The sequence below is a fragment of the Guillardia theta genome (assembly GCF_000315625.1).
Source record: "Guillardia theta CCMP2712 unplaced genomic scaffold GUITHscaffold_62, whole genome shotgun sequence".
Taxonomy (NCBI): Eukaryota; class Cryptophyceae; order Pyrenomonadales; family Geminigeraceae; genus Guillardia; species Guillardia theta.
Window position 1 is genome coordinate 133,892 of NW_005434612.1, and position 19,289 is coordinate 153,180.

A 19,289-nucleotide genomic window follows, 5' to 3' on the forward strand; every position below is an offset into this window, starting at 1 on the left:
GTCACCTCCGCCTGCGAGGAAGGAGAGCAGGGCCCGGCAAGATCAAGGTAGCCGTGCTCAAGCTCAGGCAAGACGACGGCGGCAGACAAGCCGCGGTCATGCTGAGGCTCGGGCCGCATCCTCGGCTTGTACGCTACATGGGGCAGAGCGAGGACGCCGACGGCTGTCCCCTGCTGCTGACCGAGCTCGCCGAGCTGGGGTCGCTGAGGGAGGCTCTGCTGGGGAGGCTGGCGGGGCAGGTGACGCGAGGGCACCAGACGGCGATGATGCAGCAGATCGCGCAGGGGATGGAGCACCTGGCTGAGCAGCGTGTCGTGCACCGGGACCTCGCGGCTCGGCACGTGCTGGTGATGGGCTTCGACAAGGAGGACGTGCGGAGGACGTCGGTGAAGGTGGCGGGGTACGGGCGGGCAGCGGAGCTGGTGGACGGCAGTGACGGGAGGGTAGCGGGGAGAGCGCTGCCAGTGCGGTACATGCCCCCAGAGTGCATGCAGAGAGGCCGGTGCTCGGAGAAGAGCGACGTGTGGGCCTACGGGGTCACGTGCTGGGAGATCCTGACCTCGGGCATGACCCCCTATTACCCCATGACGGACCCGACTGTGATCGGGTACGTGTGCGGGGGTGGGAGGCTGCCTCGAGAGCACCTCCTCGGAGGATGCCCGGACGGGTTGTGGGCCGTGCTTGAGAGCTGCTGGGCGACGAGGGAGGAGGACCGCCCCACGTTCGCCGAGCTTGCGGTAGCTGTAGGAAGAGCCGGAGCCGAGGGGGATGAGGGGGCTGCTGCATGGACATGGTCAGACAGGACGCCTGGACAGCAGCGGGCAGGGGCCGGCAACCAGTCACTATGCCGAGGCATACGCAGCATGGCAGAAGCTGCATGGAGAAGGATCGGAGAGGCAGCGGGGGGAGGGATCGAGGCGGTGGCGAGGAGAATCAGGACGCGCAAGTACGGAGAGCTCGTGGAGCTGCAAGAGTCAGCTTGCACCGCCTTGGAGTCCACGGGGAGTGACGCTCTCAGCTCGCTGAGGACGGGAGCTCAGGCGCTGCCGGTCGGGGCGTCGGCAGCGGTAGGGGCACAAGACAGCAGCGGGATAGAGCAGCCGGCAAGGGAGGCATGGAGGCTGCTGAGGACGGGAGCTGACGACAGCATAGAGGCGGTGATGCAGGAGATGAGGACGTACGAGGCTCTCGCGGAGGTACAGCAGGCTGCGTGCAAAGCCTTGGTCAGCATGGCTCAGAACGGGGAGGCTGACAAGGTCAAGGCGCGGGAGGCGGGAGCGATCGAGGCCGTCGTCAGCGCCATGTCCACGCACGCTGACGACGCTGGTGTACAGCAGGCTGCGTGCTGGGCCCTGAAGAACACTGTAAGCTTGATGAAAGAGAGCCAGGCACGGGCGCGAGAGGCGGGAGCGATCAAGGCCGTCGTCAGCGCCATGTCCACGCACGCAGACGATGCGGGGGTACAGCAGGCTGCGTGCGAGGCCCTGGTTCTCACTGTCAGGTTCAGCGAAGAGAGCCAGGCACGGGCGCGAGAGGCGGGAGCGATCGAGGCTGTCATGAGATGCCTCGACAGGCATGCGGACGACTTGAAAGTACAGCAGGCTGCGTGCAAGGCCCTAATGCACACAATGCAGTACATCCGACACCAGGGCACAGCGAGAGATGCAGGAGCGATCGAGGCCGTCGTCAGCGCTATGACCAGGCACGAGAGCAACGCAAAGATACAGCAAGGTCTATGCGAGGCGATGACAGCGATAGCAAAGAGCCACGAGCAGAACAAGCTCCCGGCCATGCAGGCGGGAGCCATCGAGGCCGTTGTCAGCGCCATGTCCACGCACGCGGAAGACGCTGGGGTACAAAGATCTTCTTGTGAAGCACTTCAGAGCATGACGAAGGGCATGGCTGACCGCCGGGCGCGGGCGCGGGCGCGGGAGGCGGGAGCGATCGAGGCCGTCGTCAGCGCCATGTCCACGCACGCGGACGAGATGTACTTGCATTGGTCAGCATGCAAAGCGCTCCAGAGCATGACGAAGGACATGGCTGACAGCCAGGCGCGGGCGCGGGAGGCGGGAGCGATCGAGGCCGTCGTCAGCGCCATGTCCACGCACGCGGAAGACGCTGGGGTACAAGGATCCTCTTGTGAAGCACTTCAGAGCATGACGAAGGACATGGCTGACAGCCAGGCGCGGGCGCGGGAGGCGGGAGCGATCGAGGCCGTCGTCAGCGCCATGTCCACGCACGCGGACGACCGATGGATACAGCGTGACGGATGCAAGGCTTTGCACAGCATGACGAAGGACATGGCTGACAGCCGGGCGCGGGCGCGGGAGGCGGGAGCGATCGAGGCCGTCGTCAGCGCCATGTCCACGCACGCGGACGACCAATGGCTACAGCGTGGCGGATGCAAGGCCTTGTACAGCATGACGAAGGACATGGCTGACAGCCGGGCGCGGGCGCGGGAGGCGGGAGCGATCGAGGCCGTCGTCAGCGCCATGTCCACGCACGCGGACGACCGATTGATACAGAGTGAAGGATGCAAGGCCTTGCGCAGTATGACGAAGGACATGGCTGACAGCCGGGCGCGGGCGCGGGAGGCGGGAGCGATCGAGGCCGTCGTCAGCGCCATGTCCACGCACGCGGACGACCAATGGCTACAGCGTGGCGGATGCAAGGCTTTGCACAGCATGACGAAGGACATGGCTGACAGCCAGGCGCGGGCGCGGGAGGCGGGAGCGATCGAGGCCGTCGTCAGCGCCATGTCCACGCACGCGGACGACCGATTGATACAGAGTGACGGATGCAAGGCCTTTCGCAGCATGACGGGAGGGTGGAGGGGCATGAGAGGAGAAGGAGCTGTTCTCGTGGTGCTTGAGCCGCTTGATGGCAGCAGGAGTCCAAGTCAAGGCTCAAATGCCTCTAGCGCTCACAGATGCTCGCTTGACGCTGCTTGACACATGCGTGCTCCAGCAGGTGCTCTCCCAAAGAGCTCCTCCGAGACTCCAACAAGGTCCCGAAATCAGCACCGGTCGACTCTTTTCAAGCACCATTAGTATCTTGTTCGAACGATCGTGGAAGAGTGCTGGGGCCTGGTGGAGGCGAGCAGGGCGAGGGAGTCGGGCTCGTACAACGAGGAGTCAAGATAGAAGGAGGCGATCGAGCTGTCGAACCGAGTCAAGGAAATGGCGATCAACAAGCTGAGAGCAGAGCAAGAGGCTGTGCGGGATGTACGGCTTGTCGATGTGAAGGTCGGGCCAGCACGGGGAGCCACCGACAGTGACGGCGTTGGTACGAGGACAGGGGGAGCTGATCGGGCTGCTGAAGGCGGCCGGATACAACATGGACGAGCGGACAGAGGACGGGAGGACAGGGATGCATGTAGCGGGGATGCTGGGGAGGGCGGGGAGCGTCAGGGAGCTGATCGAGGCAGGAGCAGAGGCAGGAGCGAAGGACAGGGCAGGGAAGACGATGGTGCACTGGGCGGCGGAGTATGGGCATGTGGAGGTGCTGAGGACGGTAGAGGAACAACGCAGGAAAAAGACTCTGAACAACTTGATGTTGAAAAAGGACTCTGACGGCAGGACATGCGCGCACTATGCGAGTGCGGGAGGGCACTTGGAGGTAGTGCGGTATGTTGCAGAGACATGCGGGGAGGAGGTGCTGAGGGAGAAGGACAATGACGCCGCAGTGCGCGCACAAGGCGAGTATGGGAGGGCACATGGAGGTGGTGCGGTATAATGTAGAGACATGACAGTGCGGCCCCCCGGGGAGGAGGTGCTGAGGGAGAAGGACAAGCACGGCAGGACTTGCTTGACTTTGACTCGTGTATTATCTTATTTATTAGAATCGCTGTCATACCTATCAGAGCCCTAGTAAAAGCGAGCTCACCTCAGACTGGACCTTCTTCTCTTCGTTTGATCTGGCGATTTCTGCCCCGGGACCGGGTGTAGCTGAAGCCGCTGAGCACCGGGCCGCGGCCCCGGGGCCCCGGGGCCCCGGGGCCCGGCCAATCTTTGGCACAGTGCCGGTGTATTGGCCCTTTACTACGTTTCCAACTTTGAAGTTTGGAGGGTGTAAGTTCTTCATGCACATGTCATAGAAAAGTTTCTAGGAGAACAAACTCCATGGCCCGCCAGGATCCACGGGCGGCGAGAGGCGGGAAGGCAGCGATGGAAATGGTGGGAGGAATCTGAGGAGAAGGAGGAGAGGAGAAGCACTTGAGAAGAAGCCGAACATCATGAGCCTCCCATCCAGAGACAGGGACCTCAGCTCGCAGAGGGACCTCACCCCTCAAAGCACTCCAGCCAGGAGCACCTCTAGAAATTCTCGAGCGCGAACAGACGTTGACATGTACAGCCCAACACCGAATGGCGAAGGCCAGGCAGACATGTTCTCCTCAGTCGATGCTGCTGCCCAAGAGATCAAGCGCGAATTGAACGTACAGGTATTTCTTGCTTTGAGGTGGTGGAAGCGTCCAGTCTGAGTTGATGGCACAGGGCGAGATGGTCAGAGACAACCGCGACCGTGTCGAAGCCATGCGGAAGCAACTCAAGAGATTCCAGCAAATCACGGCAGACAACGACAAGGAGATCAAAGCTCTTCGAGCTGAGCGATTCAAGATGATGAGCGAAATGGCAGAGGTCGCACCTGAGAGTACCATCAAGTTTGCGTCGGAGGAAGACACCATGAGGCGCAACTTTTCCAAGTCTTCATTTCTAGTGCCGCATGCTGACTTTTCTCACGAAGAGCAGAAAGAGCTAGAGAGCCGGGTCCTTGAAGACGAGAGCGAGATGGAGGAGTCTCGCACAGGGAGTGATTCTGACAGCGAGGTTGGAAGCGTGTGTGGAAATACGGGAATATCTGAAGATTTCGATTACGAAATTGATTCTATACCGTCAATCAAGCAGTACAGATCTCAAATATGTGAGCCGAAAGCTAGAGAGCAAGACACAGAGAACATCGCCTTAAATATCAGCATCGACTATACTTTCGGTTATGGCATTCGCGGTGTTAGCAATAACCTGTTTTGGACAGCCAGCCGTCATTTCGTATATTTTGTCAGCTCTTTTGGTGTGGTGCAGGATCCAATATCTTTGGAGCAGCGTCACTTCATTGGGCATAGGCAACAGATAAATTGCATCTGCCTGCATCCCGATGGATGTACTGTGGCTACGGGAGAAAAGGCGCTCGAACCGAAAGTGTATGTGTGGGACAGTAGTAGTGCATTTCCGAACCCAAAGGCTGCACCTATTCAAGGCTTTCACACCAAGGGTATACGATCTATGTGTTTTGGGAAGGACGGCAGATATCTATTCATCGTCGGTTGCGATGAAAACAACACCATCAGCATGTATGATTGGAGAGCAGGACAAATCTTGTGTTCAGAATTCGGGGGAAAAGGCTCCATTTTGATGGTTCGATGCAATCTTTTTGATGGAGACTTTGCCACGGTTGGCCCGCGTCACATGAGATTATGGAAATTAGTAGTTTCAACCGGCATGGAGTACATTAGCGGGTCTACACCCATGAGCACTTGGCAAAAGAAATTGAAATGGGAAAACGGTGTTTTTGGTCGTCATGGAAGGGACAAGTCACATACATTGTTGTGCGTTGATTTTGTTGGACCGGGTATCACAGTGACTGGTTCCAAGGCCGGTGAAATATTTGTTTGGAAAGGATTAGTGTTGGTTCAGAGTGTACAAGCACATAGGGGACCAGTGTTTTCTCTAGCAGTCACCCCCATGGAGAGCTTTTGTCTGGTCAATAGTGGTGGAAAAGATGGGCGTGTGGGATCATGGATTTATGATTCGAGTTTAAGGATTTCGGAAACATTTGTAGAGCTTCCTAACAACTATCAAAACACTGTTCGTGCAATGAGTCGGCACTCGACTACAAACGAAATTCTTGTTGGAACCGCTGCTGGGATAATTCTGAAGCTGAGCATGAATTCTGATTTGGCATGGAAGACTGTTGTAGATGGGCACGGACGAGGAACCTTGAATGCAATTTCAGTTCACTCCAGCGGGCAAATGTTTGTTAGCGGTGGGTCAGATGCAGTATTATACTTGTGGCAAATTCGACATTCGGAAGCCCTTTGGAAATGTGTGCTTGCAAATTCAATCTCTAGCGTTGCTTATTCACCTGATTGCTCCAGAATAGCGTGTGGAATGGAGAAAGGTGGGGGTATTATCGTTTCACAAACTCCTTCAAAACGTCTTTCGGTAACAAGTTACAAATGGGCAGAAAACTTGAAGTTTCCGATCTCAATTATTTCTTACTCTCCTGATGGTGGATTGCTTGCATTTTCATGCAAGAACAAAATTGAAATTATCAGCTCGAATTCCACCAGAGTGAAGCTTGGATCTTTTGGGCACCATCATTCGTCAGTGAAATCCATTGATTGGTCTTCGGATGGGGAGTATATAGTTAGCAGTGCTGAGAATTATGAATTGCTCTTTTGGTCGCGTTCATCGTGTTCACCAGTTTTTGCATCGAGTCTGGCTGAATTGTACTATCCAGACAATCGTCCCTCATGGAAAACCTGGACTTCTAGGCTGGGGTGGCCAGTCCTTGGATTGATCGCCGACAATGAGGATGAAAATAAGATTGCCTCATTATCCCGAGATTCGACTGTAAATAGATGTGCCGTCGGATACATTGATGGAAACATTCGTTTGGTCCCTTATCCCTGTGAGACGTCTTTCGGATCGTGGAAAGGTCAAAAGCACATTGGACCTGTTTCCAACGTGGTTTTCTGTACCGAGTTAGATGAAGAAAGGGAAACTGTAAATGCTCGAACTTCTCTGCTGTCAGCAGGTCTTTTGGATATCTGTTTATGTATGTGGAAGGTGTACAAAGCAAGTGATGAGCTTCATGATGTCGATTCTAACTTCAAGAACGTCAGAGAGCAGCACGAGGAGGTTCATCGATACATTGAACTTTCTTCTCTTTATCTGGAACAAGTCGCAAGTGAGGTAGATCCTGTATTACATCAAGAGCCGGATGAATTTGAATCGGTGAGGCCCTTTGCGCAATCTATCTACCCTCCAACAAGTTACACCTACAGTGACCTAATTCAGCACAAGCTCCAAAGAATTCGAATATGTGGGCTGACATGTTTACATGGAGATTCAATTCTTCTCGGAAAAAGGGACTCGACTGTTTTGTATGCAGCGGATGGTCTTTGCATTGTGCACAATCTTTCTCCAGACCTTGACGATCGAATTCCAACCCAAAAATGCTTTTCAAGGCACAAAGGCAGCGTCATTTCGATGGATCGACATGTAGATCAAGTTACTGTTGTGTCTTGCGACAACGGCAAAGATTCGCCCATTTTAATTTGGAGCATGGAATCACTGATGTTACAGAGTGAACTTACTGTTCCTGAGGGAAAGCCTTGTTTAGTCTCATTCTCCCAAGACGAAGAAGGACAATTTCTCGTCGTGTTGAGCGTATCGTCCCGAGTCTTGATCTGGGTCTGGGATTGGAGACAAGCAGAAATCATCGCTATGGAAATTGCAGATGAAAATATCCACAACAAGGTTCTTTGTGTGGCACAAAGCTCTTTTCAAAACGTTTCAGGTTTCAGTGTGTTGACTTCTGGAGTAAACCACTTGAAGTTGTGGAGATGCTACGGGTTCTCAGATTCTCACAAGAAGATGAAAATGCAAGCTTCTCAGCTCAGGACTAAGAATGAAGACCTCCCACTCTTCCTGAGTGCAACCTTTCTGTCTCAAGACTTGTTTGCTACGGGGAGTGAGTGGGGAGAAATCTATCTTTGGAAGGATGTGAGCCTGATTAAGAAGTTCCAGTGTCACGCAGGACCCATCTTTGCTATTGAAAGAGATGATTTGTCTGCAACTGTCCTCACAGCAGGAAGAGAGAAAAGTATCAAGTTCTGGGGCTATGATTTCAACCTCAAATTTGAAATTTCTCTTGAACAATTTCTTGATGGTTCGATAATTGAGGATCGCAGAAACAAGTCCAATTTCTGCATTTATTCAGCTAAATGGAACTCCTTGCATAATCGAGTCACATTTGTGACATCTACGCATGACTTGTTCCATTTATCATTCCAGGAAAGTACCCTCAAGGAAATTCAGTACGACCTTTGCTACCATCACAAGGGGAAAATCACGTGTATTGCTTCTCACCCCAGAAAGCTCTTATTCGCTTCGGCGGCTGAAGATTACACCATTCGAATCTGGTCGATGGAAAGAGACCCTCAGGACCCTCAGCTCCTGGGAATCATTGACCTTCCGGAAAAGCCTACGGCAATCTGTATGCTTGGATCGGAACAAAGTCGTTTGATTGTGGGGTTTGTAACTGGAATGATTACTATGATAGAAATGGATCAACTACATGGACGAGCTTCTCTTGAAGACTTTAAGGTCTCAGATACTGTGAAGAGGTCTTCCGAACGAGTTTCCTGTCTTGCAGTTTCACCATGCGAGACGTTCCTAGCATGTGGGAGTGCAGATTCATCAATTTATCTGTTTGAAATCGCAAGGCGTCTGGAATTCGTGGTGGCGCTTAAGGGCCACATGGGTTTTGTCAGTGAGATAGATTGGGATGTTCAAAGCAGATATTTGCAGAGCACTAGCTCTTGCGAGGAACTCAAGTTCTGGAGTTTAGAATCACGACGGGAAGTGAAGCGCGGAAATGAAGTTTGCGATTTGAACTGGGCAAAGTTTACATGTCGATTTGGTTGGGCGGTGCAATCTTGTATTCCACCGGTGGACACATCAATCCTCAAAGTTGTCTGCCGTCAAAATGTTGAACCATATAGATACTTTTGTGCTGGGTACGAAGATGGTTCCATCAAATTGTTTCCCTTCCCGTCCAGAAACAGCACTTTTTGTAAATCGTTTCAAGCGATATCGAGTAATATTCAGCATCTAGCATTTTCTTTTGACGATTCCTTGTTGGTTGTAGCGAGTGGAAACAATCCCATTCTAGAATTTTTCCATGTCGCGGAAGATATTCCTATTCCTGAAACCAATGATGATATCGAATCTATCATAAGGCGCTATGACAAATTCAGGAAGGAATTCGTTGATGATGAGAGGGATACGCCCGATACAGGGGAAGATGAAAATATAAGCGTAGTCAAGCCGTACTTTAAAGCGCTGTTTCCTCCTGACAACATTTCCAACTTGAAATCTGGTCAAAATAACATCAAGGGCATAGAGTTGGACCATGTCTATGGCTATAGAGGGTATGATATGAGAAACAACGTATTTCATTTGAAGACAGGAGAGTTTGCCACATTGATGTTCGGACTTGTTGTAATTCTGCGAGAGGATAGAACACAACGACATTTCAGGTCACACTCAGGTCCAGTGAACTGTTTGACAGCCCATCCGAATGGTTCCCTACTAGCTAGTGCTGACGTACACAAAGATGCAAAACTGCTAATGTGGGATGTAAGCACTTTTGAGATCAAGAAGAGTCTGTTGTTGAAGACTGGGACGCTGTTGGATAGGATTTGTTTTGCGGGTCCAAGTGCAAATCTCATAGTTGCACTGGAAGTGAGCAAGCCGATGACAGTGCACATTTATGATTATAAATCAGGAGCTCTATTGATCTCGCAGCCAGCTGGAGTTTACAATGTGCTGGACTTGTCAAGCTCTGGAGTAGAATCATCCTTCGTTACCTGTGGGGTGATGCATCTGGAATTCTGGACGTTTAAGAAAGGGAAGTTGATTTCCAAACAGGCAGAATATAGGGACAATTTAGCAGCGAGAACTATGACTTGCATCACATTTGTCAAGCGCGGTGACTCTTTGCTCACCGCTACATGTTCAATTGATGGATACATTTTCCTTTGGAAAGAAAATGAAATGCAAACATATTTTGCAGCGAATTCAGATTCCATATTTGACATCTGGTATCAAACCAGTAGTTCTCGCTTTGTGGTTGGGTGCCGAAACGGAACTGTTTCAACATTCATTTTTCAAGATAAAAATGACGTCCCGTCTTTGCAAAAAGACTTCCAACACGAGTTCTTGTATTATTCTTGTCCAGCTTGTGAGTTCATATCAAGCACCTTTCACGTCAAAGAAAAGCATGTGACTTGTCAGAACTGTGATGCAGATTTGAATCCGAAATTCTTCCACCGTCCATGCATTCGGTCGATAAGTATTGCTCGAGGGCAGATAGTATTTGGTACATCGCGAAACGAACTAATTCTTGGAGACTTGGTTTTGGATGCATTTCAGTTTCAAGTAGTTGGTGAAGGGATTGGATGTGCAAGTCTTTCGAATGTATTATATCATCCTTCCAATGAGACTTGGCTGTTTGCTACAGATTCAAATGGCGAGCTATCTGTAATTGATGATAAGAAATGCAAGGTCATTAAGAAGTTTTTGTTACGTGATGGGCTGGATGGGACTGAGAAGAAGGATTGCGTATTGGCGTCATGTCAAATAAGTGATGATGGAGGCTTTCTCATCGCTGGGTTCTGCAGTGGAATACTGAGTATCAAGCCTATCATTTTTGACAAGCACGTTGTCTTACAGCCTCCGGTGCGAAAAATGTTAAAGGGTTCTCAAAAGGGAGCAGGACTTGAATTCGTCAAATTTTCTCAGCATCAAAACGGGGAACGGCTTGTGTGCGTTGGATTTGACAATGGTACATGTGAACTTTATGCAATAACAGATCAATTAGATTTGACATTTCTTTCTTCATTTGGGGGTCACGATGGTGCAATTGTAGATATCACATTCAATGATGGAGGCCAGTATTTGATGACCTCGTCAAAGAATCATGATTTGCTGTTTTGGGAAACACGCCAGATAGGTGACAAATTGAAAGTAAAGGAGTTGAAGGCAGCAGAGTGCCGTAACATCAAGTGGAAGGACTGGAGTAGTGTCATCGGTTGGCATGTTCATGCCCTCTCAAAACTTGTGCAGTCAGAAGACAAACTTGTTGCAGTTCATACTCAAACAGGAAGTCGACATCTTGCAAGCATCGATGCTGACGGCAATATCAGGTTGATGCCCTTCCCAGCGGTGGACCCGTCAAGGGTGTATGTTGAACGGAAGATGCTGCCTCAGACCCTGCAAAGCGTTTCTCTTAGTCCTTCACTGGCATACTTATATGTGGGTTCCAGAATAGAAGGATGCTTGTCAAGATTGAGAATACAAAAGGAGTCCAAAGATAATTTTGCAGATACTGTTGATACGAAAAGAAACAAATGTATTCAATTCCTCTTGGACAAAGCATGCAGATGGAATGAGAAGGTATTGAATAACAAAGTCAGCGTGTCCGACAATGCCCAAGTATTGGATCAAGGTTCGAATTCTGCTCTCATGCTCTCGTTGTCGCCTGAAGACTTGTCGAAATTCAGGAGCGATGCCCCTGATTCACAACTAGAAATGAATTTTGTAATTGGATATAGAGGGTATGATTCACTTCATAGTTTGCACTTTCTCAACTCCGGAGAATTGTTTTATTTTACGGCCAAACTGGGGATTTGCATGTCTTGCGATGGAAGACGGACACAACGAGTATTATCTCATGAAGGAAATATTTGCTTGACTGCTGTACACCCTGATGGGAAAACGGTATTGACGGTGACCAACTCACAAAAGATTTGTTTAAATATTTGGAACACAGCTCAGTGTAGGGTGGTTGCTACAATAAATGATCTCCCGTTAGGAAATCCTTCGGCAGCTTGTTTTTCCTCTCAAGACGATTTGTTAGCGATTGCAACTAGTTTTCATGGCGAGTTCTCCATTTTTTTCATTGATTGGAAGAGAGGGATCTTGCTTGCCGAAAGTGAGAAAAGAACTCCGAATCCAATACTTGTCTTGCAGCACAATCAATTTTCCGGCGAATTTGTTTCTGGTGGTCAAGGGCACGTCTGCACTTGGAAGCTAGACGGGCGAAATATGACTGTGGCATCTGCTGCTTTGGATGTGGATGAGATCCTTCTTTGCATCGGATTTTATGGCTCCATGGAGGGAGAGCTGATGATTGCAGGAAATGACAAGGGTCATCTCCGTGTTTGGTTGATCAAGGCTGGAAGAACCTTCACGCTTCCTCCTACTTCTATACCTGCACACAAAGCTCCTGTCGTTGGTGTAAAAACAGATGATGAACATGTATATTCCTGTGACCTCTACGGCGAATTCGCTATTTGGCAGCCGAAGGGGAAGTACTATTTGGAACTTGTTAGCAAAATTGAACTTGGTTTATCATTGATGTATAACCAGCCCTGCAAAGTTTGTTCAAATCTTTGTTGCATTCGCGGATTTTGTGTTGGCAATGTAGATGGAGTTAAATCATGCGTGGTTGGATTGGGCAGCAATGAAATTTTTTCGATCGAATTGCCCAAACTGAGTGAGTCTGACGAGAGCAAAGCTCAACTTTTGATGTCCTCCAGCAATGATTCGCTGTTCGATGTTCATCCAGACACCTCGTCAATTGCGTTTCTTGGTGCTAATGGTACCATACAAGTGTGGGATAGAGAACGGAGGGTGAGATCATTCGTTACCAAATTTGATCAAGTCCCGGCTGCTCTCAACTTCTCTCCAGACGGAGCACTTTTGGCTGTTGGCCTTGACCATGGAGCTTTGAAGTTCCTAGAAACAGATGCGTTCGATCGGTCATGGGCCGCTTCAGAGGTGGTGAAGAAGTCGATCAGCGTGGTGAAATTCTCTCCCGATGGTTTGAGGATCGCTGTAGGGTACCACGATGGAAAAGTGTTCATTTATTCGGTGCCTAGATTTAGCAAGGACAAGGCTGAGGCATACATTGAACTAAAAGTAGAAGGCAAATGCGAAGGACTGGCTGCTTCCATCCAAAACATCGATTGGTCGTTAGATGGAAGGTATTTGCAGGGTCAGACTACTTTTTTTGATATAATCATTTGGGACTTGACACAAAGGGAACAACTGTGTTACTCTCAATTGAGAGATCTACAACATGTTACTGATATTTCTTGGTCCACTACGAATTGCATCTTGTCTTGGTATTCCAAAGGTCTTTTCCTGGCTGAAATGCAAGAAAGCAAAATTTCTTCTCTGTGCTCGTGCAAATCTTCTGGCCTAGCTGTTGGATATCATTCTGGGGAGCTTCGCACGTATCGGTTCCCTTGTTTGGAAGCGGACGCAAAATACAGTACATTCAATGCACATGGCAGTTGTGATATCAGCGTTGTGTTCAGCAAGGACGATAGATTTTTGTTCTCTTCCGGCAAGTCCGATAATACTCTATGCATTTGGCAGCACTTGAACACTTTGAGTTCTGACTCGCAAGGGAGACTTGTGCATCAAGCTTTGAGAAGAAGGATCTTTTTTCGGGAACCTAAGCAAGTCTCACCTGCATCCCGTGACAATGAAATTCAAGCGGTCCCTCCCTTTATTAGCTCCATTTATGCGCCCACGAAGTGGACAGCCGATGAATCGAGAAAGACTCAAGCATCGGTATCTGCTGATTTTGCATTTGAATTAGAATACGTGTATGGAATGAGACACCAGAAGCTGATTAAACTCAACGACGACGAATTGATTTACATGATTGCATCTGTCATTGTGCTCATGAATTTAAGAACTGGATTGCAGAGGTTTTTTCGTGGACATAAATCTACAGTCACTGCGATCGCATTGCATCCATTTGAGGATATGGTGGCGAGTGCAGACACCACAAAAGGGAACCATGTTCTTGTGTGGAATTCGATTTCATTGGAAGTTGTTGCAAAGATCGAAACCTCTGTGGAATCCATGCCAGTCGCCATGTCTTTCTCAGTGGATGGTTCAAATCTTTTGGCCTGTTTTCAAGGCTCCGAAGACTGCATGATATCGTTCCTGTGGAAGTCTAATCTTCGTGAGTCCCTGGTGAGAACGAAATGTAGTGAGATCCTATCACTGGCCAGCCATCCGAATGGAGAAATGTTTGTGACATGTGGGGTCAACCATCTGAAATTTTGGAAGAAGCGGCGATCTCAACTCACTAAGCAAAATGCTGATTTCGGCACCTCAAATAAGGTGGGGATGCTCTGCGTGTGTTTCACGCGTGTTGACGACATATTCTTCACGATTACTGGGGCTCAAAACGGCTATTTCTACATCTGGAAGGATCACACTCTTGAGCGTGCTGTTCTTGCCCATGTTGGTCCAATCCTTGACGTCAGTGTGGCTGACCGAAGCATGGTCACTTGTGGAGCTGATGGACAGATCAGAGTATGGGAGGCAGATTTGAAGACAAGTTCCCGTCTCAATTTCAGGGAGCTGGTCCAAGAGTTAGATTGTTTGAGTTCGATGCAACAGTGTCAGATCATCAGCACATTTCCCCAATGGGTAGGCTCGGGAGAGGACCAGCATCTTGATATTCTTGTTCTGACTAGCAATAACGAGCTTGTCTATTTCAAGTTTGATGGCGTTTCAGGTGTCATCAGCTCCTTGCGTGAGTCAGGTATTCTGATGCAATTTCATGCGAACGAAGTGCCTTGTTCAGTTTCAACGCATCCGAGCAAGCAGAAGGTTATCAGCGTGTCCGATGACAATACTTTACGCGAATGGAGCATCGAACAGAAGTCTCAAACTCTCTTCCTTCGACTTCAGAAACCCTGCACGACTGTCGCATATTCTTCGAATGGAGATGTGTACGTAGGTTATCGAGATGGTTCAATATGCAGGATTGATTGGGAGTCGTCATCCAGCGAAACCACTGTCAGCAAATGCTCCGCGTCACCTATAGAGCTGATGAAGTTTTCGCATTCAGGAAAGTACATGGCATGTGCGTCGAGTGATGGCGTTTTGCATGTTCTTGATACCACGGGTGGATATGAAAGAATATCTTCGTGCAAATTAGGAAGCCGTGTCGAGAGCTTCGATTTCTCTCAAGATGAAAGCATGATTCAATGCAATTCCTCTGACCAGGATCTTTCATTCTGGTCGACTATGACTGGAAGGCGAGTAACTCGTGCGAAGGAAATCAGAGATCAGCAGTGGTCGACATGGTCATGTAAGTATGGCTGGCCTGTCCATTCTTTGCATACCCATCTGAACAAGATTGAGTGCATGAAAAAGGCAAAAGCCTCTGTCCTAGCTGTTGGTTTAAGAGACGGTTCGTGGTTTGTAACAGCCTATCCTTGTCATCAAGTCTCCATACCCAAGGATACGTGCTACCACGGTCATGGGTCTGCAATTTCTGCCATTCACTTTACACACCAAGACTCTGCATTCCTGTCCATAGAATCATCAGAGCAATGCATGCTTCAGTGGAAACGATTGAGAAGCGAGTCCGATCTGAGCGAGCCATCTGACAAGCCTGACATTGGGATAGCTAGGAACGATCAGTTTTACCTCTACGTCGATCAGGATAAATGGAATGAGGAGGATCAGAGAAACCTCTCTTCTGTTGCCAAAAAAGTCTGTAAATTCGAATCGGAGGAAGATGATGTCAAAATTCATGATGTGATCGAAGGAAGCATCATCTTGCATGTTTCCAGCAAACGGCCTGAGAGTGCCATATCTTCCATCATTTCTGATCTTCGAAGTGCTCGAGGAAGGTTGTGGAAATCATGTCATGTCAGGCACGTCATAGTGGAGAAGGAAACAGTGGACTTGATCAGGAAAAAGACTTACAACGCAGATCATTTACTTCCAATGGCTCCAGAAAGTTCCATCGTCTCTTCAGATCTCCACGTTAGTGCAGATCTGACCAAACCTTACTTGTCGTCACTTTTCAATCCATCAAACTTAGAACACCATAGCAAGAAATCTCTTCCAAAGCCAACTGTCGACCTTGATTTGGAACATGTTTTTGGCTATGCTGGAGAAAATTCGTTCTCCAGATTGATTCTCGTTGAAAGTGGAGAAATTGTTTTCAGTGCTGCTACTCTGATAATAATTTATAACATTGAGCGAAACAAACAGAGTTATTTTCGACGGCACCAAGGGATGATTGTGGATATTTCGCTCCATCCTAACAAAGATTGGATTGCCTCTGTGGATGGCCTACCAAAGGCTACTATCTTCATCTGGAGTTCATCTTCCCTGGAGGTCAAAGCTTGCATTCAGCTTACAAATCATTTTCCGATTGTATGCATATCTTTCTCAGGAGATGGGGAGAATGTAATGGTTGTCGCAAAAGATAACGAATATAGATTGAGTGTCATTGACTGGAAAAAGAATACTCCAATCGACAAAACAATAATCGAGAACAAGAAAATCCTTTCAATGACAAGTTTCATCGCTGAATTCTCCGATGATAACAAGTTTGTGACTTGCGGTTTAGACCATATCCAATTCTGGAGTTTGGTACGAGGAAAGATACGCTTACATCCATGCTATGGGGACAAGACGCTGATACAGAGCAAGCATTTTATTAAGGCTGTATTCGCGAGCCAGCATTGTGTAGTTGCAGGAACAGATTGCGGTGGCCTCTTCATATTCCGATTTGCATCTGTCGGAGCCACCGTGGCGAGAGTGATCGTGAAGGCGCATGATGGCCCGATCTTTGACCTGTGGAGCAACGAGTATGTTTGCCTCACTGCCGGCAAGGATGGGACACTTCGGACTTGGAATGTTGTGACGAGGGTAGGGAAGGATTACGATTTGCAATACCTCAAGGAGTACCTCACGCATGACTCCTCCCACAAAGTTCCCCTGCCATCCACAAGATCCGTCACCTTCCTCCAATCGACTGATCAGATCGTAGTGGGAACTTCGGACAACAGGCTGACAGTGATTGAACAAGACTCGCACAAGGTGAAGTGGCTCAATCAAGGTCATTCTGCCGGGGCTCTGCTCGCCCTAGCTACTCATCCTTTAGATCCAGCTGTGTTCTTGACCGCTGGCTCTGACTGTCGAATCCATCTGTGGGATGCTGAAGTCAGGTCAAAAAAGCAAAGTTGGAGATGCAGGACTGCTGTGTTTTCAGTTGACTTCATGTCTTCTGGCGATTCCTTTGCCGCTGGCCTTTCTGACGGCAGCGTGATTCTTTATTTTGACTATGAAGAACCGAACCTTGCGACTGTTGAAGTCACTTCTGCGTTTGGTCCAGTCAGGACATTGAAGTTTTCACCGAACAAGAAGATGCTGGCTGTTGGACATGAGCAAGGCGTCATCAATGTTTATGAGTTGTACGGCAGAAACTGTGAACACTTCTACAGTTTCAAGGGGCACACATCTTCAATCACGGAGATTGATTGGGATCTTTCCAGTCGCTATCTGCGGAGCACGAGCATTTCTCTCGAACTATTTTTCTGGGAGGTTGGCTCGAAATCAAGAGTTGGCAAAGTCATTGATATCAAAGATATCAACTGGATTACATACAATTGTACAATAGGCTGGTATAGCGCTGGTTTGATCAGCTCAACCTCTGATGAAAGAGACATTCTGTCTTCAGATAGATCCGAAGATTTGTCCTTGCTAGCCGTTTCCCGAAATGATGGAAGGATACAACTTCTTCCTTTTCCATGTCACTTGCCAGATCATGATTCAGTCAGCATCTTTGCACATCTTCCAGCTGCTGCAAAAGTGAAATTTACTTGTGATTCCCGAAGGCTGATTTCTATTGGAGGTAATGATGACGCTGTCATGGTGTGGAGAATAAGAAGTACCTATATTGATCAGGCCATGAAACAAGTCTTTGATGTCCCTGATAGCTTCGTGAAAGCGCATATGAGAAATCACATGTCAACGGATTACACTGCTCATGACAAAGAATTTATTGAGATTGATTTCCAGCTTGAAAGCAAGACAGATGATCTGCAAACTTTTTTGCAACTACACCACGTGTATGGTAGTTCCAATTTGTACAATCAAAAGTCCTTTCACCGAGCGAAAGACAAGGTTCTTTTTGCCTCAGCCTCAATCTGTGTCGTCCATGATCTCCATACCGATGAGCAAGAATTTTTCCTCCGACATCAGAACTTCATCTCTGCCCTTGCTGTTCACCCTGATGGGAGGCTGGTAGCTTCAGGCGAATTTTCCTTGACTCCATCCATCATTTTCTGGGATCTAGAGCAGTTGGAGACAATTGCAATCTTGGATGCGAATACGATGAATTTGAAGCATGATTCCTTGCAGGTAGTGCGACTGCTTTCCTTCTCACCGACCGGGGCCCAACTAGCGGTCTTGTGTGGCTTCGATCGGAGGCGAATCTTGATCATTGATTGGGCCATGAAGAAATTGACTCACAGCCTTTCCTTCGAGACCACTGTCACCGAGTGCGCATTCTCTCCCTTGCAGTCCTTCTTAGTGACATGCTGTCAAGAAAATGTCAAGTTCTGGACTTTCAAGAAGGAGGCTCCCCTGCTCCGAAATGCTAGTTTTGGTAAGAATTTCGTGAACCAGCAGATGACTTCGATCGCATTTGTTGCCAAACCCGGCCTCCGGATGAGTGATTCGGTTCAAGTGACGATCACAGGCAGCATCGATGGTAGCGTGTACCTGTTTGGTATGATGGTTGACGGGCGCTGGAAGTTCAATGTTGTATCTTACGTCGTAAAGGCACACGATGGGCCCGTGATGGACGTGGACTATCTTGGAACTCCATTCGGATTTGCAAGCTGTGGAAAGGACGGAATGATCCGTCATTTTATGCTGAAATATGATCTCAATCCATCGGACAAGAATGTGGAAGTATTGACAGTAGATGATATGGAGTCACTACAAGTGAAAGACATCTTGCATGACCAATCCGGACAGGAATTATACATCAAGGAGTTGGCAACCTCCGATGACTTGCAGCTGTTCAAGACGTCTCGAGATCAGATTATTAGGTATGATTTAAGGAGCAAGGCATTCAAGCAGATTGCTTCTAGTGCTAGAGGAGCTGTTTCGTCGATGTGCTGCCATCCGGACTTACCGATCCTAGTAACGGTAGATCGCGGTGGTAGCATCATGGTGTGGGAAAGTAACTCTCACATCCTGCTATTCTCTCATGAAGTTGGCTCTCCTTTACGATGTGTTGATTTCTCGCCGGATGGAGGCCAAATTGCGGTCGCCAACGATCAGGGAGATGTGATGATATTCGATTTGGTTGAGTATGATTGCTCTACTCTATCACAACAGTTTCAATCTTCTAATCGAAATCCGAATTCTCCTGCAAGCGCTACCGTTCTAAGGTTTTCCCGAGTGACAAGGGAAAATCCTTACCTCGCCGTGGGCTACGACAATGGAGACATAGAAGTCTACGTCAAAGATCAAACGCAATACAGGTTTCTTGAGAGAACGAGTAAAGATTTCGACTATTCTCACAAGTCAGAAATCAAGGCATTGGATTGGTCGTTTGAGCCGCTATTCCTTCGCAGCATGTGTCTGAGTGACAAAGTGAAC

At 48.8% G+C, this 19,289-nt stretch overlaps 4 protein-coding genes across 4 annotated transcripts; all 4 read left to right on the forward strand.

Moving 5' to 3' along the window:
• Positions 1-266: 266 nt before the first annotated feature.
• Positions 267-725, forward strand: GUITHDRAFT_75028 (hypothetical protein; the record flags this gene model as incomplete). Its single annotated transcript, XM_005827992.1, has 1 exon — positions 267-725. A coding segment is annotated over one exon (459 nt), but the record flags the coding sequence as incomplete, so codon positions are not given.
• Positions 726-3,252: 2,527 nt separating this feature from the next.
• GUITHDRAFT_75016 (hypothetical protein) lies at positions 3,253-3,735 on the forward strand (the record flags this gene model as incomplete). The annotated part of the gene is made up of 1 exon (XM_005827993.1): positions 3,253-3,735. A coding segment is annotated over one exon (483 nt), but the record flags the coding sequence as incomplete, so codon positions are not given.
• Positions 3,736-4,234: 499 nt separating this feature from the next.
• Positions 4,235-9,636, forward strand: GUITHDRAFT_112805 (hypothetical protein; the record flags this gene model as incomplete). Its single annotated transcript, XM_005827994.1, has 3 exons — positions 4,235-4,441; positions 4,494-9,214; positions 9,591-9,636. 3 exons carry the CDS (start codon positions 4,235-4,237, stop codon positions 9,634-9,636), a joined length of 4,974 nt encoding a protein of 1,657 aa, XP_005828051.1.
• Positions 9,637-13,469: 3,833 nt separating this feature from the next.
• Positions 13,470-17,558, forward strand: GUITHDRAFT_74939 (hypothetical protein; the record flags this gene model as incomplete). Its single annotated transcript, XM_005827995.1, has 3 exons — positions 13,470-14,271; positions 14,389-14,803; positions 17,120-17,558. Coding segments are annotated over 3 exons (1,656 nt in total), but the record flags the coding sequence as incomplete, so codon positions are not given.
• Between the last annotated feature and the right edge of the window lie 1,731 nt (positions 17,559-19,289).